A 16611-nucleotide genomic window follows, 5' to 3' on the forward strand; every position below is an offset into this window, starting at 1 on the left:
TGGGAGGCTGCAAGGTAGGTGGGTGTGAGCTCAGCCCAGTCAGACGCGCAGGCGGGGAAGCCCGTCCTCCGCGGCGAGTCCGGCGCCTGCCTCAGCCTCCCATTTGTGCCAGCACAGCGGAGCGGGCGGCGGCGGCGGAGCTGTGGCCGGGCGGAAGTGACGGCCGCTTCACCTGCTGGGCTTGCGAGGGTCGGGCCGAAGAGTGTCCGCCGGGAATTTACTCTGGAGTCGCCGCTGCTGCTGCTGCTTCTCCGGCTGGCTTGTCCCCGCCATGGAGTCGCTGCTGCTGGTGCGCTTGCTGTGGAGTCTCCTGTTTCTGTGCGCAGGTAAGGAAAGGAGGCGACGGAGCCGGCGCCCTGAGGGGAAAGAGACCCCGCTCCCCCCCCACCCCGCTTCGCTTCCCCCGCACTGTTTTCCCTGCGACCCCCGCCCCACCTTCCGCGCGCTTCTTCTGCTGGTCTCCGCGGGAGGAGGTGGGGGAACAAAGAGTCGGAGTCGCGGTGGGCAGCGCGCGTGTGGGCTGTATTTTCGCGAAATATGGCTGGAGGTCCTCAATCACTCGGCGCTTGGGCTGCTCCAAAGTATTGCCTACAGATAACCGCGCGTACTTTCTGAAATAAAAATGTTTTCGGAACTATGGAGGGGCTGGATGTAAAAGAGAGATACGAGCGCCTCTGCTTGGCTCGAAGTACTTTGCCTGTTGGCGGCTTCCCACGTAGCTATAATGTTTTAAAATGTGATGTGTGCAACTTCTCTCTTTTTTAAAACCTTTTTTTGTGGGCTTTGTTTCTGGGTTGGGGGTTGGGGGGGGGCGAGGGCGCGCTCAAACCGGACTGGTCTCAACCTGGGCTGGCCGAGCTCCTCTCTCTGTCTCTGGTGATTCACCCGGGCTGAGGTCGAAGGCTTTGTTGTGTGTGCTGAACGTCCCTCCGCCGCCCTTCCCTTCCCCACGCCCCATAGCGGAGCCCTCCCTCCTCTGGATTCGGCTGCCAGGCGGAATTTGTGTGTGTTCTTTGCGTGGGATGACTTCTTCTCTTAGCAAAACAAATAAAAGCAAGGTTTCTTCCAGATCCTAGCACCGACATCTCAAATCCACACAGTCCGAACGCGGCAGACTGGCTGTGCCTTGGAAGGTGCAAGGCAAATAAATTTTTTTTTTTGCCAAACGTGGGCTCTTCGACAAGCAGCCAAGCCGGCAGCGCCAGGAGGGCTCAACGGAGAGAGGGAGGAGGGGCAAAGCTCTCCTTGCAATCTCTGTGATCTGGGCAGCAGCGTGATCCTTTCTTCTACTCTCTTCCCCTGTGTTTCTGGGAAAGAAAGAAAAAGACACCGAAGATCTTTTTTAAAAAAGCAAAATATTGTGCTCTTCAGTTTAGGATTAATTTTTAGCCTCTTCAGAATTTGACTCTGTGACTGTAGATTGGGAAGCTAGTTGAATACTGGAAATAAATGGGATTAATAGCTGCATGTAGAGTAGGTCCTTTTTTTTTTTTTTTTTTTTTTTTTTTTTTTGCTTAAAGGCTGAGGCTATTTTGCAGCTTGAACATGTGAACTTAAAGGCTGCCTTCATCACAGTGATTTTTTTACCTTGGTATCTCTAGGAAAGAAAACCTGTATTACCGGCTGTACTGAAATCCATAATGCATGGCGAATGCATGTCTTTTTACTTTGGCACAATTCACAAAACGGGCAGGACTGTTTCTTAGTGGTTTGATACGACTTATATTTAGAAGATTCAGTTCCTGAAATCTGCAGGAGGAACAAGACTGGCTGGAGTGTCTATGAAGAAGTCTGGCAGTCTTGAGGCAGTTGCACAGTGCACAGATATTAGTGCACATATGGTTAGTTTGTTTTTAAATGGAAGTCATATCCATAAGAAAAGTGAAGTGGCTTTCTTCCAGTGTGTCGTTTGTATTGAACTTGAGATACTGATGGAGCATCTTTGGAAATTAATTGATGTAGATGTTATGCTCCATGCAAAATGCTTTGCCCACAAGTATTGGGGCTAGAGCATAGGATGGTGGGAGTTTTGCGTGTGTTCTCCAAGTTGTAAATATCTTTGGTATGCTAACTTTGCAATAACCACAAACTAAATTATAAATGTAAGTTTGCAATCTGGATACCTTTGAAAATATAAAAGCCTTTTTAAAGGTTTTCTTCATAGAACTGGTAATGTAATAGTGGACAAGTCTCTTCATTTTGAGAAATTTCTTGTAATTATTTCCTCTTCTCAAAACCTAGCTATTAAATTGCATGCAACAATCAGAATTCAATGCATGCAACACCTGTGGAGTTAAAAGCTATGCAAAATAAAAGCTTTTCAACACTTTTCAGCCCTTTGTTTCCTGTTGAAATGTTTTATGCTATTGTTGATGTCATACATGCTTTGGAACATTACTCATGGGATAAAAATCCTGTCCAGTCATCAAATAATATTTTGTTCAAAGTACATAGAAGTAAAAAACGGATTCAAGTTTTAAATAGCAGCCTAGAATCAGACACCAGCTTTTACTGTGTGGTAATAAAAGTGACGATTGATTAAATCTCATTTATAAGGCAATACTATTTTAACTTTGGTCTGATGTCAACAAATGCTTTCATTTTATCTGGAAAACCAGTACTTATAAAATAGATGGTTCAGAAATGGATTTCTTTCCCAGTTGTCACAGAATTATACCATATACAGATAACTTAGGTTGCTCATCAAGTGCTGCACTGAATGTTAATCATCATAATTCCTCATGTAACAATGAAGGCATATAATAACACTGACCACTAGTTTATAGTTTGTTGGCTGGTAATTAAGAATTTTCAGAATTGAAAACAGGGTTGTACAGTTGAAGGTTTGCAAATTTTGACTTGGATTACTAGTTAAATTATTGTTTGTAATCTTCCTTGCAGATACATTTAGGAAGAGCAAGTGCTTGCTTGCTCTTCTGCTAGACTTTTGCAAATGGAGAAATGGGTTCTGCCACTGCCAGCTTCTGCAAACGTCTAATGGGGAAAGGGGGTGAATCCATGCCTCCTTTTCTTCCTCCCAATTCTCTGTGGTGGAACAGGAAATGTTGGTAATCCTATAGTAAGAAAAGCTGCAAAATCCTATAGTAACTAAAGCTGGGGATATAAGGGGAGGGGAAAGGAATGGCTTGTTTTCTTTTTTTTACTTACTGCAAAACCCAGAGGTGGGACAGAACTCACAGCTTTTGCTCATTAAACTTTTATGGGGAGAAAAGGGCAGGGTAGTTAATGTCTCATGAATGGAAAAGCAGGGATTGATTGATTGATTTATATTTATTAAATTTGTATACCGCCCTTCATCTGAAGATCACAGGGCAGATCACAACATTAAAATACATAATAAAAACAAAAGCAATCAATAACCCCCCCTCACACAACACATTTAAAAGGCCAAATTCTGAGCATTTGTAAGGTGTTACTTCAGTGTGCATTCTTTTATGTTTAATAAGATCAAATGGAGAAGTAAATCCCTTGTCGCAGTCTGAGCATTCTTATGTCCTCACCACTTCATGGGTTCTCTGGTGTGCAATAAGCTGTGTGCTTCTCTGGAAGCCCTGCTCACATTCCAAGCATTTATAAGGCCTCTCCTTGATGTGGATGAGTTGATATCTAACAAAGTTTGATTGAGAACTATACCCCCAACCTCAGTCTGAGCACTCGTGTGGATTTCCCCTTTTATGTCGTCTCCAATACACTTTTAAGGCTGTTTCTGCAATAGAAGCTCTATCCACATTCTGAGCATTTAAAAGCCTTCTGTTTAGTGTTGGTTCTTTGATGCACACTAAGGTTGGAATGAAAAGTATACCTCTTTCCACAGTCCGAGCATTCGTATGGACTCTCCCCTACGTGGGTTCTCTAGTGTGCTTGAAGGCTGGTGCTGTAATTTAAGCTCTGCCCTTGTTCTGGGCATTTATAAGGCCTCACTCCAGTGTGGGTTTTTCCATGTTCAGCAAGCTTTTCCTTGTAACAGAAGCCTTCCCCCCCATACTTGGTACACATATGGCCTCTCCACAGTGTGGGTTACTTGGTGTAAAGTAGGGCTTTGCATAAAGCTTTTTCCCACACAGTTCACATTTATAGAGATGCTCTTTAGATGTGGGAGGGTGGTTGCTAGTAGCAAGCAGGCAAGTTAATGTGCAGAACCTTATATATTAGAAAGAAATTAAATTGGGAACACCTAATAAACAGTTAAAGTAGTCAGAGCAGGCTTTGTAATTTTTCTTGTTACATCTGTTTAATGCAATGGCTCTCAGTATCTTAACCACATTTGATTTCTGATTTCCACAGTTGATGTCTTGACCACATGTTGCACGGATTCTGGTTCTGCATCCTTCTTACTAGCCGAGTCCCCGGAGCATTTCAATGTGTGGAAATGAACAGGATAGTCCATTGGTGGTGAAAGGGTGTCTCCCAAGAAGTGCAAAGCATTCCACTTCTACTACAATGCGGCTCACTTGTGGCCAAAGCACCTGTCAGTTACAGGTGGTTGTGATTGGCAAGGAACCTTCTTTTTGTGGGAGAAAGGATATATGTGAAGCCAGATTGTGCCTACTAAAAAGTTGTGAATTGCTGGATTGAATGATTGTTGGCTTCACTTTAATTATTTAAAGGATTTTTATCCTGCCCATAAGCAAAGACTTCCCGAGCAGCTTACAGATCATTTAGTTAAACCCAACAAGACAGTCCGTGTCCTCAGGCTTTCAGTCTTAACTTTGGGCCTGTACAGATAATGCAGTGCAAATCAGATCTGATCCCATGTGATTAATCCTAGACATTCAAACTAAAATGTGCACACGGTTTTCAGATGGAAAAAACACATTTCTCAGCAATGATAATTTTTTAAAAATTAAGATGTACAAAAACTGTTCACCAATCTTTGTGTCTTAATTTTTAATTTCATTATTTGTTAATTAAGGAAGAATGCTAAAATTCCCATTTTTGAAGTTCTTGTCTGGTAGGCATAGCATTTCTTAAGTATCTGATAGCTAAATATTTTACTAGTTTATGAATTTTGTTCTAGCCTTATGTGTCTAAAATAACGAAAAGAGGCTGCAAGGTTTTGTTTTAGAGTTTGTCTTCTCTCTCTAGCATTAGAAAACAAAAATTTAATTGAGTGTTCTATGTTTTAGAAACTTCCTTTCATTTCCCTCAGTAATAGTCTCTAGAGGTCTCTGGAAGTAATTAGATATTACAAAGGGAAATGTGGTGGTCTTAATTCTGTGTTTTCTTGTAACATCAAAGCAGTGACAGGGTTGGCAGTTGCAGTGGTGTGGAGATGGAAGGAGGTGCATAAGCTTTCTGCTTCCTACCATTCTCACTGCAAATGCCCAGCCCAGCAAATGTTTACTGGTTTTCCAAAGATGTGGGTAGGATGTTAACTAGCTACCATGTAATTCTGCTCTCTCATTGTTAACCACTTTCTAGGTAGTGTTTTCTAGGCAGTCACTGGGCAGCCAATCTCTAGTGGCAAAAGTTTGTGGCAACACCTAGATAGGAGCTGGCTGGTGTGACTACAACATAGTCTTCTCTAGGACAGTCCAGCCTCTCAGGCCAAGTGGGCTGGGCTGCAAGAGTACTTTGACGCAGAACCTGCGAGCCGCACACTGAGTTCAAATTGTAATACAATAAAATACAATATATACAAAATAAAAGGAGGAATTAGAACACAGTTGTACCTTGGTTCTCGAACGCCTTGGTACTTGTACGTTTTGGGTCCCAAACGCCAAACACCCGGAGGTAGGTGTTCTGGTTTTCTAACGATTTTCGGAAGCCGAATGCCCGACATGGCTTCTGCTTGAGTGCAAGAAGCTCCTGTAGTCAATTGGAAGCTGCGCCTTGGTTTTCAAATGGTTTCGGGAGTCAAATGGACTCCTGGAACTGATTAAGTTTGAGAACCAAGGTTCCACTGTACATAACAGCTTCTAACACAGCACATTGTTAATGTTTACAACAATCAGAAAAATCATTAAGTGGTCCACCAAGACCCTCAGCAATTTTCAAGTGGTGTGTGAGGGGAGAAAGTTTGGGAACTACTGGTATTGAATATTTACTGAGGAGAAACTACTCAGGAAGAAGACTGGGAACTTTAGTTGACTGGAAGCTTTAGATCAGAAATAGGGGTAGTGGAGTTTATTAGCACTGTCTCGCCAACAATTGACTAAAACATCCACAGATGTAGATCTATTTTCTCTTTATTTAACTGATACGCAGCTCCCTTATTTTCTGGGTGCAAGAAGCTTGTATTTATAGTAGTCACCTTCTCGGTAGTGGTGCCCACCCTGTGGAACGCCATCCCATCAGAAGTCAAAGAAATAAACAACTATCTGGCGTTTAAAAGACATCTGAAAGCAGCTCTTTTTAGGGAAGTTTTTAATGATTGATGTTTTAATATATTTTTAATCTTTTGTTGGAAACTGCCCAGAGTTGCTGGGGAAACCCAGCCAGATGGGTGGGGTATAAATAATTACTGCTGCTACTACTACTATCACCTATTGACCAATCCTATTATTATTATTATTTATTTATATCCCACCCTCCCCAGCCAAAGCTGGGCTCATTGCCATGTCCTTTCTGCTTCCAAAAACGTAGCAAATATCAATTGATGCTCGGTTAGCTCCCTTAAGTGAAGACCATTTGCTATGTAGGATTGTTTTAAGGATTGTAGCATGGATTTCTATAAAATATGATTGAGGCATTTCTAGTATTTAGTCCTCTGCTCATGATTCCACTAATGATATGCTCAGTGCCAGAAAACTCTTGACAGTGTGGATGCCGTCAAAAGAGTTTCACATATGGTCAGAAATCACATTGAAGCAAAGACTTACGCTGGCCACCACTGATCTCCAAATGCCCACACTTACCTCCTCCACCAATTCCATAAATGAATAAATGCATACTTCCTAAGGGCAGGGTCATGCAGATAAAATACTTTTTTTAGGTCGTTATCATCATCGTCCCTTTCCTTGTCCTAATTTTCCATGTGTAACATTCTCTACTTAATGATAATAGGGCTTTGTTAGGTATGTATTTTTTTTTAAGATGTGGGAGGAGAGAAATGTCGCCCTGCATGACTCTCTAGTAAAGTAGCTGTTACTGCCCAATTGGAACTGCTACAGCTTGCACTGCAACATAGGGCAGTTGGCTTGCACGGTAGCGACATGCAGAGTCTTCAGCTACTGTGAGCCAGCTTGTTCGTGCAGTACCACAGAAGCAAAGCCCCCCCCCCCCGGCTGTCAGAGAATGGGGAGAAGGCAGGTCAGCTGATGAGGGAGGGGAGTGTGGGCAGGAGGCAGTGGCAGCGCACAGTCTGGAACTGTTTCCGGGTGCGTTGCAGAAAGGATACTTCCTGACCTTGCCCACTTAATTCTAGAGTGGGGGTGCCCCCCTTTCAGGCAGACGCCACTCTGTATACTCCTTATCATCTCTCTGAGTCCCTTCCTCCTTCCCTCTCACCTGGCTGCTCTTGGCTGGCCCAAAAACAAAGGTAAAAATAACAAAACCGCAATCTTGAGACCAAAAGAAACTCAAACCAGCAACCACAAAAAGGGGCTGCTTGGGAAAGCTGTCTCTTAGCATTAATAATAAGGACGATAATGATTATTATTATCCTATTCCAAGTACTTCCACAATTGGGCCTTTGTTTTTTACTATTCTGCTGAAAAGTGTGAATGCCTAGGATTTCAAGAACTACGCTGTCAAGTCAAGTTTTGCTCATCTTCAGAAGTTTACATTTGCAGCTAAACTAAAAAAAAAAAAATCTTCTCTTTACTTGTCAGGTTGCTTAACAAATACAGAGACTCTCTTTGGGAGCTGCACCTATATTTAACATAACTGCAATACAATCCTCCTCCTCATAGAGGTGTCATATGTCCTTGGGAACTGCTGTTAAGAGAGTTGCCTTAGAAACATCTTCATTCTCTCCCAAGTGGCACAATAGTTGCCTGGATTCTGTTTGGCTACTATATTTACTTTTCCAGCCAAGAAGGGATGGAAATAAAAGCATGGTCACACAGAAGTATATTATATCTAATCATCCATCCCAGGTTACTTAATAATGTATGTAAAGTATCAATTTCATTTTTTGGGGGAAACCCACTCTATTTATCCATTCTACAGTGCTGGCCAGTATCTTCAAAAATACTCAGACCTTTAAAAGCTTAGTGAAAGGAGGTTTCAGCTGGTGCCTACAGTCAGATGATATCAGTGGCAGTAAAAGCCCAGGATGGAGGATGTTCTGTAATAGAGGTGTCATTTCTGAGAAAGCCCCTGTCAACTCCTAGACCTGCAGATTACAGAAAAAGGGGGTTCCTCCAGTTGATTCTCAAAGCACCAGCAGTACAGTATGGGAAACACATTCACTCAGGTAATTAGGTCTTAAGCTGTTCAGGGCTTTTTTATATGTCAAAACTATCACTTTTAATAGGGATTCATAAGAAAAGGCAGACAGTACAGGTCTCCCAGCACTGTCATTCCACAGTCCCAAGTTGTTAGGCCTATTAGACTTCCAGCAGCTGCCTTCCTTATGCACTAGCTGCAATCATTTCAAGGGCAGCTCCACATAGTACAACAAATGAAAATAGGTAAAAGCCCTGCTAGATCAGACCAAAGGTCCTTCTAGCTGCCTGTTCTCATTGTGTCTGTTCACAAGCCAGAAAATGAGCACAATAGCACTCACGATTCCTAGCAACCATTTTTCAGAGGAGATGCTTATCCTTGAAGTCATGATTAGTAGCCACAGATCACCCAAACCTCCATGAATATGTCTAATTCTCTTTTAGTTGGTGGCCACCACCTCATCTTGTAGGAGTGAATTCCATAGTTGTACTGTGCATAGTGTAAAGTTGCACTTCTTTTTGTTAGTTATTCAAGAGTCTTTGGTGAGAAACTTTATTAAAAACTTTGACTTAGGTTGTGCTATGGACTGCATGTCTTTCAGTAGGGTGCATGAAAGAGACATGACTTTTCCCACAATCCAGAGAAACCTTGTGAATATCAGAGGCCTCCATTCTTTCCGGACAACCCATAATTACTCCAATTTGTAAGTGTCCTAACGGGAGATGAGACAGACTTTTCCTTTCCAATAGAGTATCAGTTAATTACAGGCAACAACTGTCTGATGCACGTCTCTGCATGTGTACATCACGGCGAACTGGAAAAGGGGGTGGGGTGGGCTTATGTGTACTCTGCCGTTGCACGTGTTGGCCTGGAATGCAACCTCCACGCAAATTAGCCGTTGCCTGTATTAGAATGTGGTTCTCTGAATATTTTACTTTTTAGTAATTAAGTAGTACCCTAATTTTACATGAAGGAAACTAGTGTGAAAGCTCATGTTTGTGGTGGTATGCTTTTTCATGTCTACCTGGTCTGCTTGTATATCTAACCCAGTGTAGTGCCCTCCAATTGTTTTGGACTACAATCCCATCAGCCCCAGCCAACATAACTGCTCTGACTGGGGTAGTGAGAATTGTAGTCCAAAACTTCTGGAGGGCATTAGGTTGGTGAAGGCTGTTTCCTATATAGCTATTAGGATTATAGAGTTAGAAGGGACCCTGAGAGTCATGTAGTCCAACCCCCTGCAGTGCAGGAATCTTAACATGTGGTTCTCCATCCAAGTTGAAAACATACAGGACTCTGCTTAGCTTTGCAATTGTGCCAGCAGTTCTATTGCTGCAACACTAGGAAGATGAAGTCTATAGGTAAAGTTAATGCATCACTTACCTTGAAAATTGCCCTACACTTCTGTAAATCATGTAGACTGAAAACAGAGCCTGGTGAATTCTTCATTGTGACCCTAGTGCTTCTGCAGCACGGGCGTATTGAACGTTGCATTATAAGCACGAGCGGCACCACAGCTCTGGCACAAAACCAAGAAAAAGGATTTGGTGTTTGGGCTTGCATCTTTTAAAGATGTGCATCCTGTTCGGCTCTAACATTGCAGGAGGGAGCTTTAGAACTGCAAAATTACATTTCATGTCCAAGTAACACATTCTGTCTACAGAAAACCCACACTTCCATACATGCGAAAGTTCATGTGAGCTGTCCTGAGAGAATGAGAAGAGCACCACAGTACTACCAAAATATTATGGAAGAATTGCATGTTGGAATGTTGGATAAATTTGAGGGGAGGGGAGTAAGATTTCTATATATATCTAAAAGGGCTTTTATCCCAGATATTTCTGGCAATATATCTGTGTTTATGTTTTATTTCCTATCTTGTCATACCTTTGTAGAAAACAGTATTGGACAAACAAAAATCTGTTTTAAATATAAATCTATATGTCACAGCATATGTTATGGATAATGGCATTTAATAACTCTAGTACTGTATGGTGGTATAGCAATTCTTGCTTGATTTTGAAGCATTCCTTATCCTTTGTTACTTGGATGTTAATGTAAAAACAGTAGAAATCCTGCCAAAAAAATCTAATTGGTAGCAAAAAACAGTATAGGAACAAGTTTGTTTCTTTTTTAAGCATTGCAGAACACACCTCACCATTTATATGGAATAATTTTGAAAACTACTTTTCACTTGTTTTTTTTGAGAGTTGAGAACGTATATTCTTATTTAGAATCCCCAAATTTGTACAAACATTTATCTTGGTCTTTACTTAACTATCTCTGAAAAAGTTCTTTGGCCATTATGCAGATGTTGTACTCATTTGCTTGCCTTAATGTGTGTGTCAGAAATTTATTGTTATTCTGAGTATAGCATGCAACTGAGGATTATGCTGATGTTCCAGGAGGAGATGAAGCAGAAAAGGCTGCCAAAAGCATTAGATCTGAAAACTCATTTGGGATTTTATGAAAATGTTAAACTACACAGTTGTTTAAAATTAAGCTGTCTTTGTCTGAAAATGGAACTTCATGATATGGCTGTAGATTTACCGTGTTCTCTTTTGAAGAACGATGTGAGAAGTGTCACATGAATTCACTGAGAAATAGCAGTCATATGTTGATAGTCCTACACTTAAAATTATATAACTTTTGTGAAAAATAGGAGGAATGAAGTAAACGTTTCCTGATTCTAGTGAATTGTTTATCAAACAGTGACCTGTTTCTCGTGTTACATCAAGCCATAGTTAAAAGAAACGATGGTTTAATGTGAAGAAGCTGCATGTACCACTGCCCCAAAGTCCACACTTCACTCCTCCCTTGCTCCTGCTGTGCTGTAAAAGAAACAAGCCAGAATCTTGCCTTTTCATGAATGAAAACATAAGCTTGTGGTTTTTTTCTAAGCTAGGTTTGTTTTGGGGGGAGAAACTATTGATAAGTCCATGTTCGCACATGATGACAAGCCAGACTGTGGCTTGTTTCATTTCCAGCAGGGGAGGAATTGAAGTGCAAATAGCAGCGCATACAGCATGGCCACATAACTGGTTTACCATGTGAATTGGCCCAATATGTCAATACTACATTATTGTCTGAATTTGGACACATGGGAGCCTCAGAGTTTGACATTACCAACTTACATCCCCCCATTTTTGTGGGGGAGGGGGTAGTTCAGTAATAACACACAGAGAGATTTATGGCTGCTCAGAATGACTCCATGAAGTTATTGCAATGAAAGTGCTCAACTTTGCCTTCCTCGTCCCTTGATTTTATATCGTGTCTCTTAGATCGTAAACCATTATTGTAAAATGGAAACTACTTTTGCTGTGATAAAAGGAGGTAGATAGTATACTGTTACATCATCGTTACGCAGGTACCGTGGTTGTAGAATTCAGTCCTCCTTGCTTTAGCCTGCACAGCGTTGCACTGGCCTTTTAAGTATAGCAGAGTAATGAAAAAGGCATGCAACATCTATTTAACATAAAAAATCCTTCAAAAGATATGAGTAATGTTTTAGTCCCTAAGGGCAAACAGCTAATGTAATCAGTGTTTCCTTTGTATCTTGCAATACATAGAAATGCAAGAGGTTTGCAATAGTTGGTTCCAGGTCACATGGTTTATTTAGATGTCTAAAAGATGGAGAAGCTATTCCTATTTTCAAAGTTGTGCATACAATATATTTTCATACTTCTTTTAACTTCTAAGGTGTTAAAATTTTGGTTTGCTTCTAGATCTCACTGAGGGAGTAACAATAACATCAACTGAACAGACGATGGTAACAAAGGCTCTAGGAGAGAAGGTTACTTTGCTCTGCCAGTATACTCTTGCAGCAGGAGATGAAGGACTACTTGACATTGAATGGGTTGTCTTGGAGCCAAAAAAGGAGCAACCAGTAAGTGAAAAGCTTTATTAAACTCCTAGGTCTTCCATATGTTTCACTTCCATTTTGAACGTAGGTAAGTCCAAAGGTCAGACTAAGAATTCAAATGTTTAACCTAATGTCCTTCCAGAAAATAGTTCCAGGACATATTTATTTACTACTGGGGAAAATAGAAATCATGTTGGATAGAACATACATAACTGTAGAGCATGAGACTCTTAATCTCAGAGTTATAGGTTTGAGCCCCATGTTAGGCGAAACACTCCTGCATCGTAGGGGGTCGGACTAGATGACCCTAGTGGTCCCTTCCAACTCTGTGATAACTCATATACAAGATAGAGTCATCTGTCTCTTTTTCCTTTCAGGTAATTATGTACAGTCAGGACACGGTTTATGACAAGTATCATATGGCTGGGCGGGTACAGTTTGTTAATCAGAACCCAGCTGATGGAGATGCGAGTATTGATATCCTGAACTTACAGCCGGCTGATAGTGGCACGTACCAGTGTAAAGTGAAGAAGGCTCCTGATATGCAGACCCATAGAGTTCAGCTGATTGTACTTGGTAAGATATTTCTAGTTTTGCAATTGCATAAACTGTACATAGCGCAGGCTCGTGACACTCTTTTCTGTTGAGAGCTGTATTTGCTTGGAGATACATGTTCGCTGCATGTTGGCAGGGGGCAAGGCTGCAGCAGCAGCAGCATGTGGAAATGGGGCCAAAAGTAGGTCCCCCCCCCCGGCTTTCATCCTTTTTCAGCAGTCTGTGGAATAGGGGGAATGGATAACTCTTTGTTTGCAGAGGGCTTCTGAAATCATGAGCTGTAGGTTGCCCTGCTTTAGTGAGTTATTGCATGCATACAATTAATATTACTTTTTATCTGATTTTATAAACTGGCTGTAAGTATTGGATGAATAGTTGGAGATTTGCTTGTATTTATTTCAATTCATATAATTTATATATCACCCTTCATCTGAGGATCATAGGGCAGTTTATAGTATAACAACACAAACAGAACAATACCACCCCCTCTCCCACACAGTTTAAAAGGCTACAGATTCTAAACATTGTAAAGAGGCGTTGTTAGATGGACAGTATTTAAATCAGCCCCCTTATTATCTTGCATTAGCTGGGCCAGGAAATAAAGCATTTTGCATGCCATATTTCAGATTAAAGGGCACCATGGCCATAAGTTTGTTACATTTTGAAGCAAGACATAGTGCAAACTGGTGGGTGGGACAAATTTGTGGTGTGATATCCTAAGAAATGGCTCTGTAGTTGGTCTCATATTGTTCATGGAAGAAGTAGCTTAATCTTTTTGAAATTGTAGTAACAATTTGTTGGCAAACTACTGATATTTGAAAGACAATAAAATATGTGGGTAAAATGTCTGTGATGTATGTATAGTTTATGTTGCGGCTACAAATACCATTTAATGAGTACATAGTTCTAAAGTTTGCATTCATAGTACAATAATATTCTTTTAATAGAAAAACCTCAAAAGACCAAATGCTATGTTGAAGGATCACAGGAGATTGGAACTGATGTTACTCTGAAGTGTAAATCCCAAGGAGGCACTCCCCTTATAAGCTACCACTGGGGGAAGATGGGTAAAGAAGGACTTCCGGACAGATCATCACTGAGTATGCTTCTATATTATTACTGTCTTTTTCATATTTGAATACGAGTGTCTGTTCCCTTCTAACTTCAAATGCTAAACTAATTACAAGCAGAGCTTTGAATTTTAAAGAGTTGATTTTTTAAAAATTGAGTCTGCTCTGCTGAGTTTCTTTAAAGAATTTTCCAGAGATGTTTCCTTGGGCCATGAAGGTAGTAAAAAAACCCAATGCCCCCTGGTGAGCTCTGGAACTTGCTGGAAAGAAGAGTTATACAGTGGTACTTCGGTTTAAGAACGGTCCTGTTTACGAACGATTCAGTTTACAAACTCTGCAAAATGTGGTGTCCCGGTTTGCGAACTTTACTCAGTCAAATAACAGAATCTGGATGGTGGAAGGGCACAAAAATGATTTCTATCATGCATTTTACTGCAGTGATTTCCAACCTTTATGAGGATGCTATTTTATCCTCAAAAAATTAATGGTCCCCCACATGCTAATTGTTGTAATTTGATGCAACTCACATGCAAGTCATATAATGAATAATGAGCAAAAAAAATATGAACACAGTAACACTTTTAAAAGAAAAGGCAAATGTGCCAAAATCAAAGAAAGCAGCAAGGATTCATTTATTTATTTCCTCAGTTTACCCACAAATCAAAACCTAAGCAATTAATTCCAAAAGGTATTGCATATCAATACCACTGTAAGTAAATCTACTTATATATGCAGTTAATTTGATTCTATTTCATTTATAGGTTTTGTTTATATTCTTTTTTTTTAATAAGGTGGCAGGCATGAGCAGCAAATTCTGCTCAGGACAACAGGCAACCCTAAAATGATCTCTAAGACAGAAAACTCCCCCAAATCCACAAATTTTATTCTTTAATAGAGCACCAAAACTAATCTCCACTGCTGCCGTAACTGAGGAACTCAAATGCAGCCAATAATTAGTAGGCAGAAAGTCCACAGCATGGAGATCACTAAAATTAAATTGAGGGTCTACAGCCCTCCACACTGTGTATTCCACCTTCTACAATAAGCCCTAAGTGTTGTGCATCACAAATGGCCTGAAAACGCCAAATGCAACATGCCTCTGCTACGTTCTTGCAACTTGCCACCAGGTTTTCCCAAGTACACCTCACAGCAGCAAAGGAAAGTAGGGAAGGCATAGACCAACACTGCTGAACCATGTTCCCACAATTTCCAGCGGTCACAGTCTCCTCAGGGATAACACAGCACTCCTGGGAATGCTGCTGCAAAGAGGTACAGCAGCATAGGAAACCATCCAACTGCAGACTTGGAGGAGCATTACCCATGGATCCCTTGGGGGTTCCTGGCCCTAAGGCTGGGAAACAGTGTGCCAGTTCATTAAATATTTTGTTAGTTTATTTTTCCTATTTATAAAACTATAAAAGCAGGCTGTTCTCAGCAGTCAGTTAATTAATTTTAATAGAAATTTTCATTGGATAATACTAATAATGTGAATCATAAAAAAGCTTGGAAGAAAATGGTATCCTCTTGTAATACTATGAAGTTTATCCAGGCAAGGTAGAAAATCCCAAATCTCTAGATCAACCTAGATTAAATGGGTGGGTAAATATGTGGGGGCAAGAGTTTTTCCAGACACCTTATGAAAAGTCAGTTTAAGTTATAGCTAGTAAACATCTAAATAGCAGTAGCAGATTTGGTTGCTAATCAGTTTGGTACCTCATAGCTACTTCATCTTGATTTGGAGGGTTGTTATAGCAGCAGCCCCAACACTATTCCTAATAGGAATGGGGTGGGTGAGTTGGCAGAGTGAGTGTCTCTGACTTTCCACTTGCTAATTCTGAATATGTTTGGAAACCAAACTTCTTTTGTACCTTAACTGTGTTGAATTATTTTGTGTAAGTAATAGTCAAAACTTAAACACGTAAGAACATAAGTCCATGCTTTACAAATGCTATTTTTGACAAATTCTAATGAAGTTTATATGTATATATATATTTACAGATTCAGATACAGGTGATCTTTTGATTAAAAATGCTTCTCGGGCTTCCTCTGGCACATACAAATGTGTAGCTTCCAACAGAGTTGGTGCAGATGAGTGTTCTCTTGTGCTGAATGTCACCCCTCGTAAGTATTATCTTTTGAAAGCAAAAACATAGAAATAATAATTTGGTAAGGCTTTATCATTAAACTGCAGAATTAATTCCTGCCATCTCATATATCATTGTTCTCTTTGTTTTAGCTGTGAATAGAGCTGGAACCATTGCTGGAGCTGTAATAGGGACTCTTTTAGGTCTCTGTTTACTAGCTTTTATAATCTTCTGTTGCTGCAAGAAACAAAGAGAGAAGAAATACGAAAAAGAAGTGCATCATGATATAAGGTGTGTCACTGTGGCATGAGAAACTAGGCATGAGCTCAAAAATTTAATTGTCAATTTTACAAAATGTTTTGACAAAGGCATATAGTTTAACCAACTTGCATGAAATACTAGAACTGTTGACATCTGCTCATGTACTTCTTTGACTTCATACTTTTCCCTTGCCCTGTCCTCAGTTTGAAAGCTCAAAGTTACTTATAACTTATACAAACAATTTAAAGAATATTAAATATATACAATAGTATGTATAGGGTTTATAAGACTAAAATATCCTAACAACTTGCCCTGGGGAAAGTAGTACATAAGCTACCAGTTTGAACTATTTCACTAAAAAATCACCACCTTGCTTAATCTATACGAACATCCTTTAAATGCAGGGGAGACTGTGTAGTGTATGTGC

At 40.6% G+C, this 16611-nt stretch overlaps 1 protein-coding gene and 1 long non-coding RNA gene across 3 annotated transcripts in view; one reads left to right on the forward strand and one right to left on the reverse strand.

Moving 5' to 3' along the window:
* Nucleotides 1-16611, forward strand: part of CXADR (CXADR cell adhesion molecule) — a 31092-nt gene continuing 14481 nt past the window's right edge. For both annotated transcript variants that reach the window (XM_082220788.1, XM_082220787.1), the window contains exons 1-6: nt 1-326; nt 12078-12238; nt 12592-12790; nt 13717-13869; nt 15838-15960; nt 16076-16214. In XM_082220788.1, coding sequence (XP_082076914.1) covers nt 272-326; nt 12078-12238; nt 12592-12790; nt 13717-13869; nt 15838-15960; nt 16076-16214 — 830 coding nt within the window. In that variant the 5' untranslated portion in view covers nt 1-271. The remainder of the gene's footprint in view (nt 327-12077; nt 12239-12591; nt 12791-13716; nt 13870-15837; nt 15961-16075; nt 16215-16611) is intronic.
* LOC309531363 overlaps nt 15999-16611 on the reverse strand; it is a 35821-nt gene continuing 35208 nt past the window's right edge. Inside the window, exon 2 of the long non-coding RNA XR_014219252.1 lies at nt 15999-16160. This is a non-coding gene — a long non-coding RNA (uncharacterized lncRNA). The remainder of the gene's footprint in view (nt 16161-16611) is intronic.

This window comes from Podarcis vaucheri (assembly GCF_965113315.1).
Source record: "Podarcis vaucheri genome assembly, chromosome: 4".
Lineage (NCBI taxonomy): Eukaryota > Metazoa > Chordata > Lepidosauria > Squamata > Lacertidae > Podarcis > Podarcis vaucheri.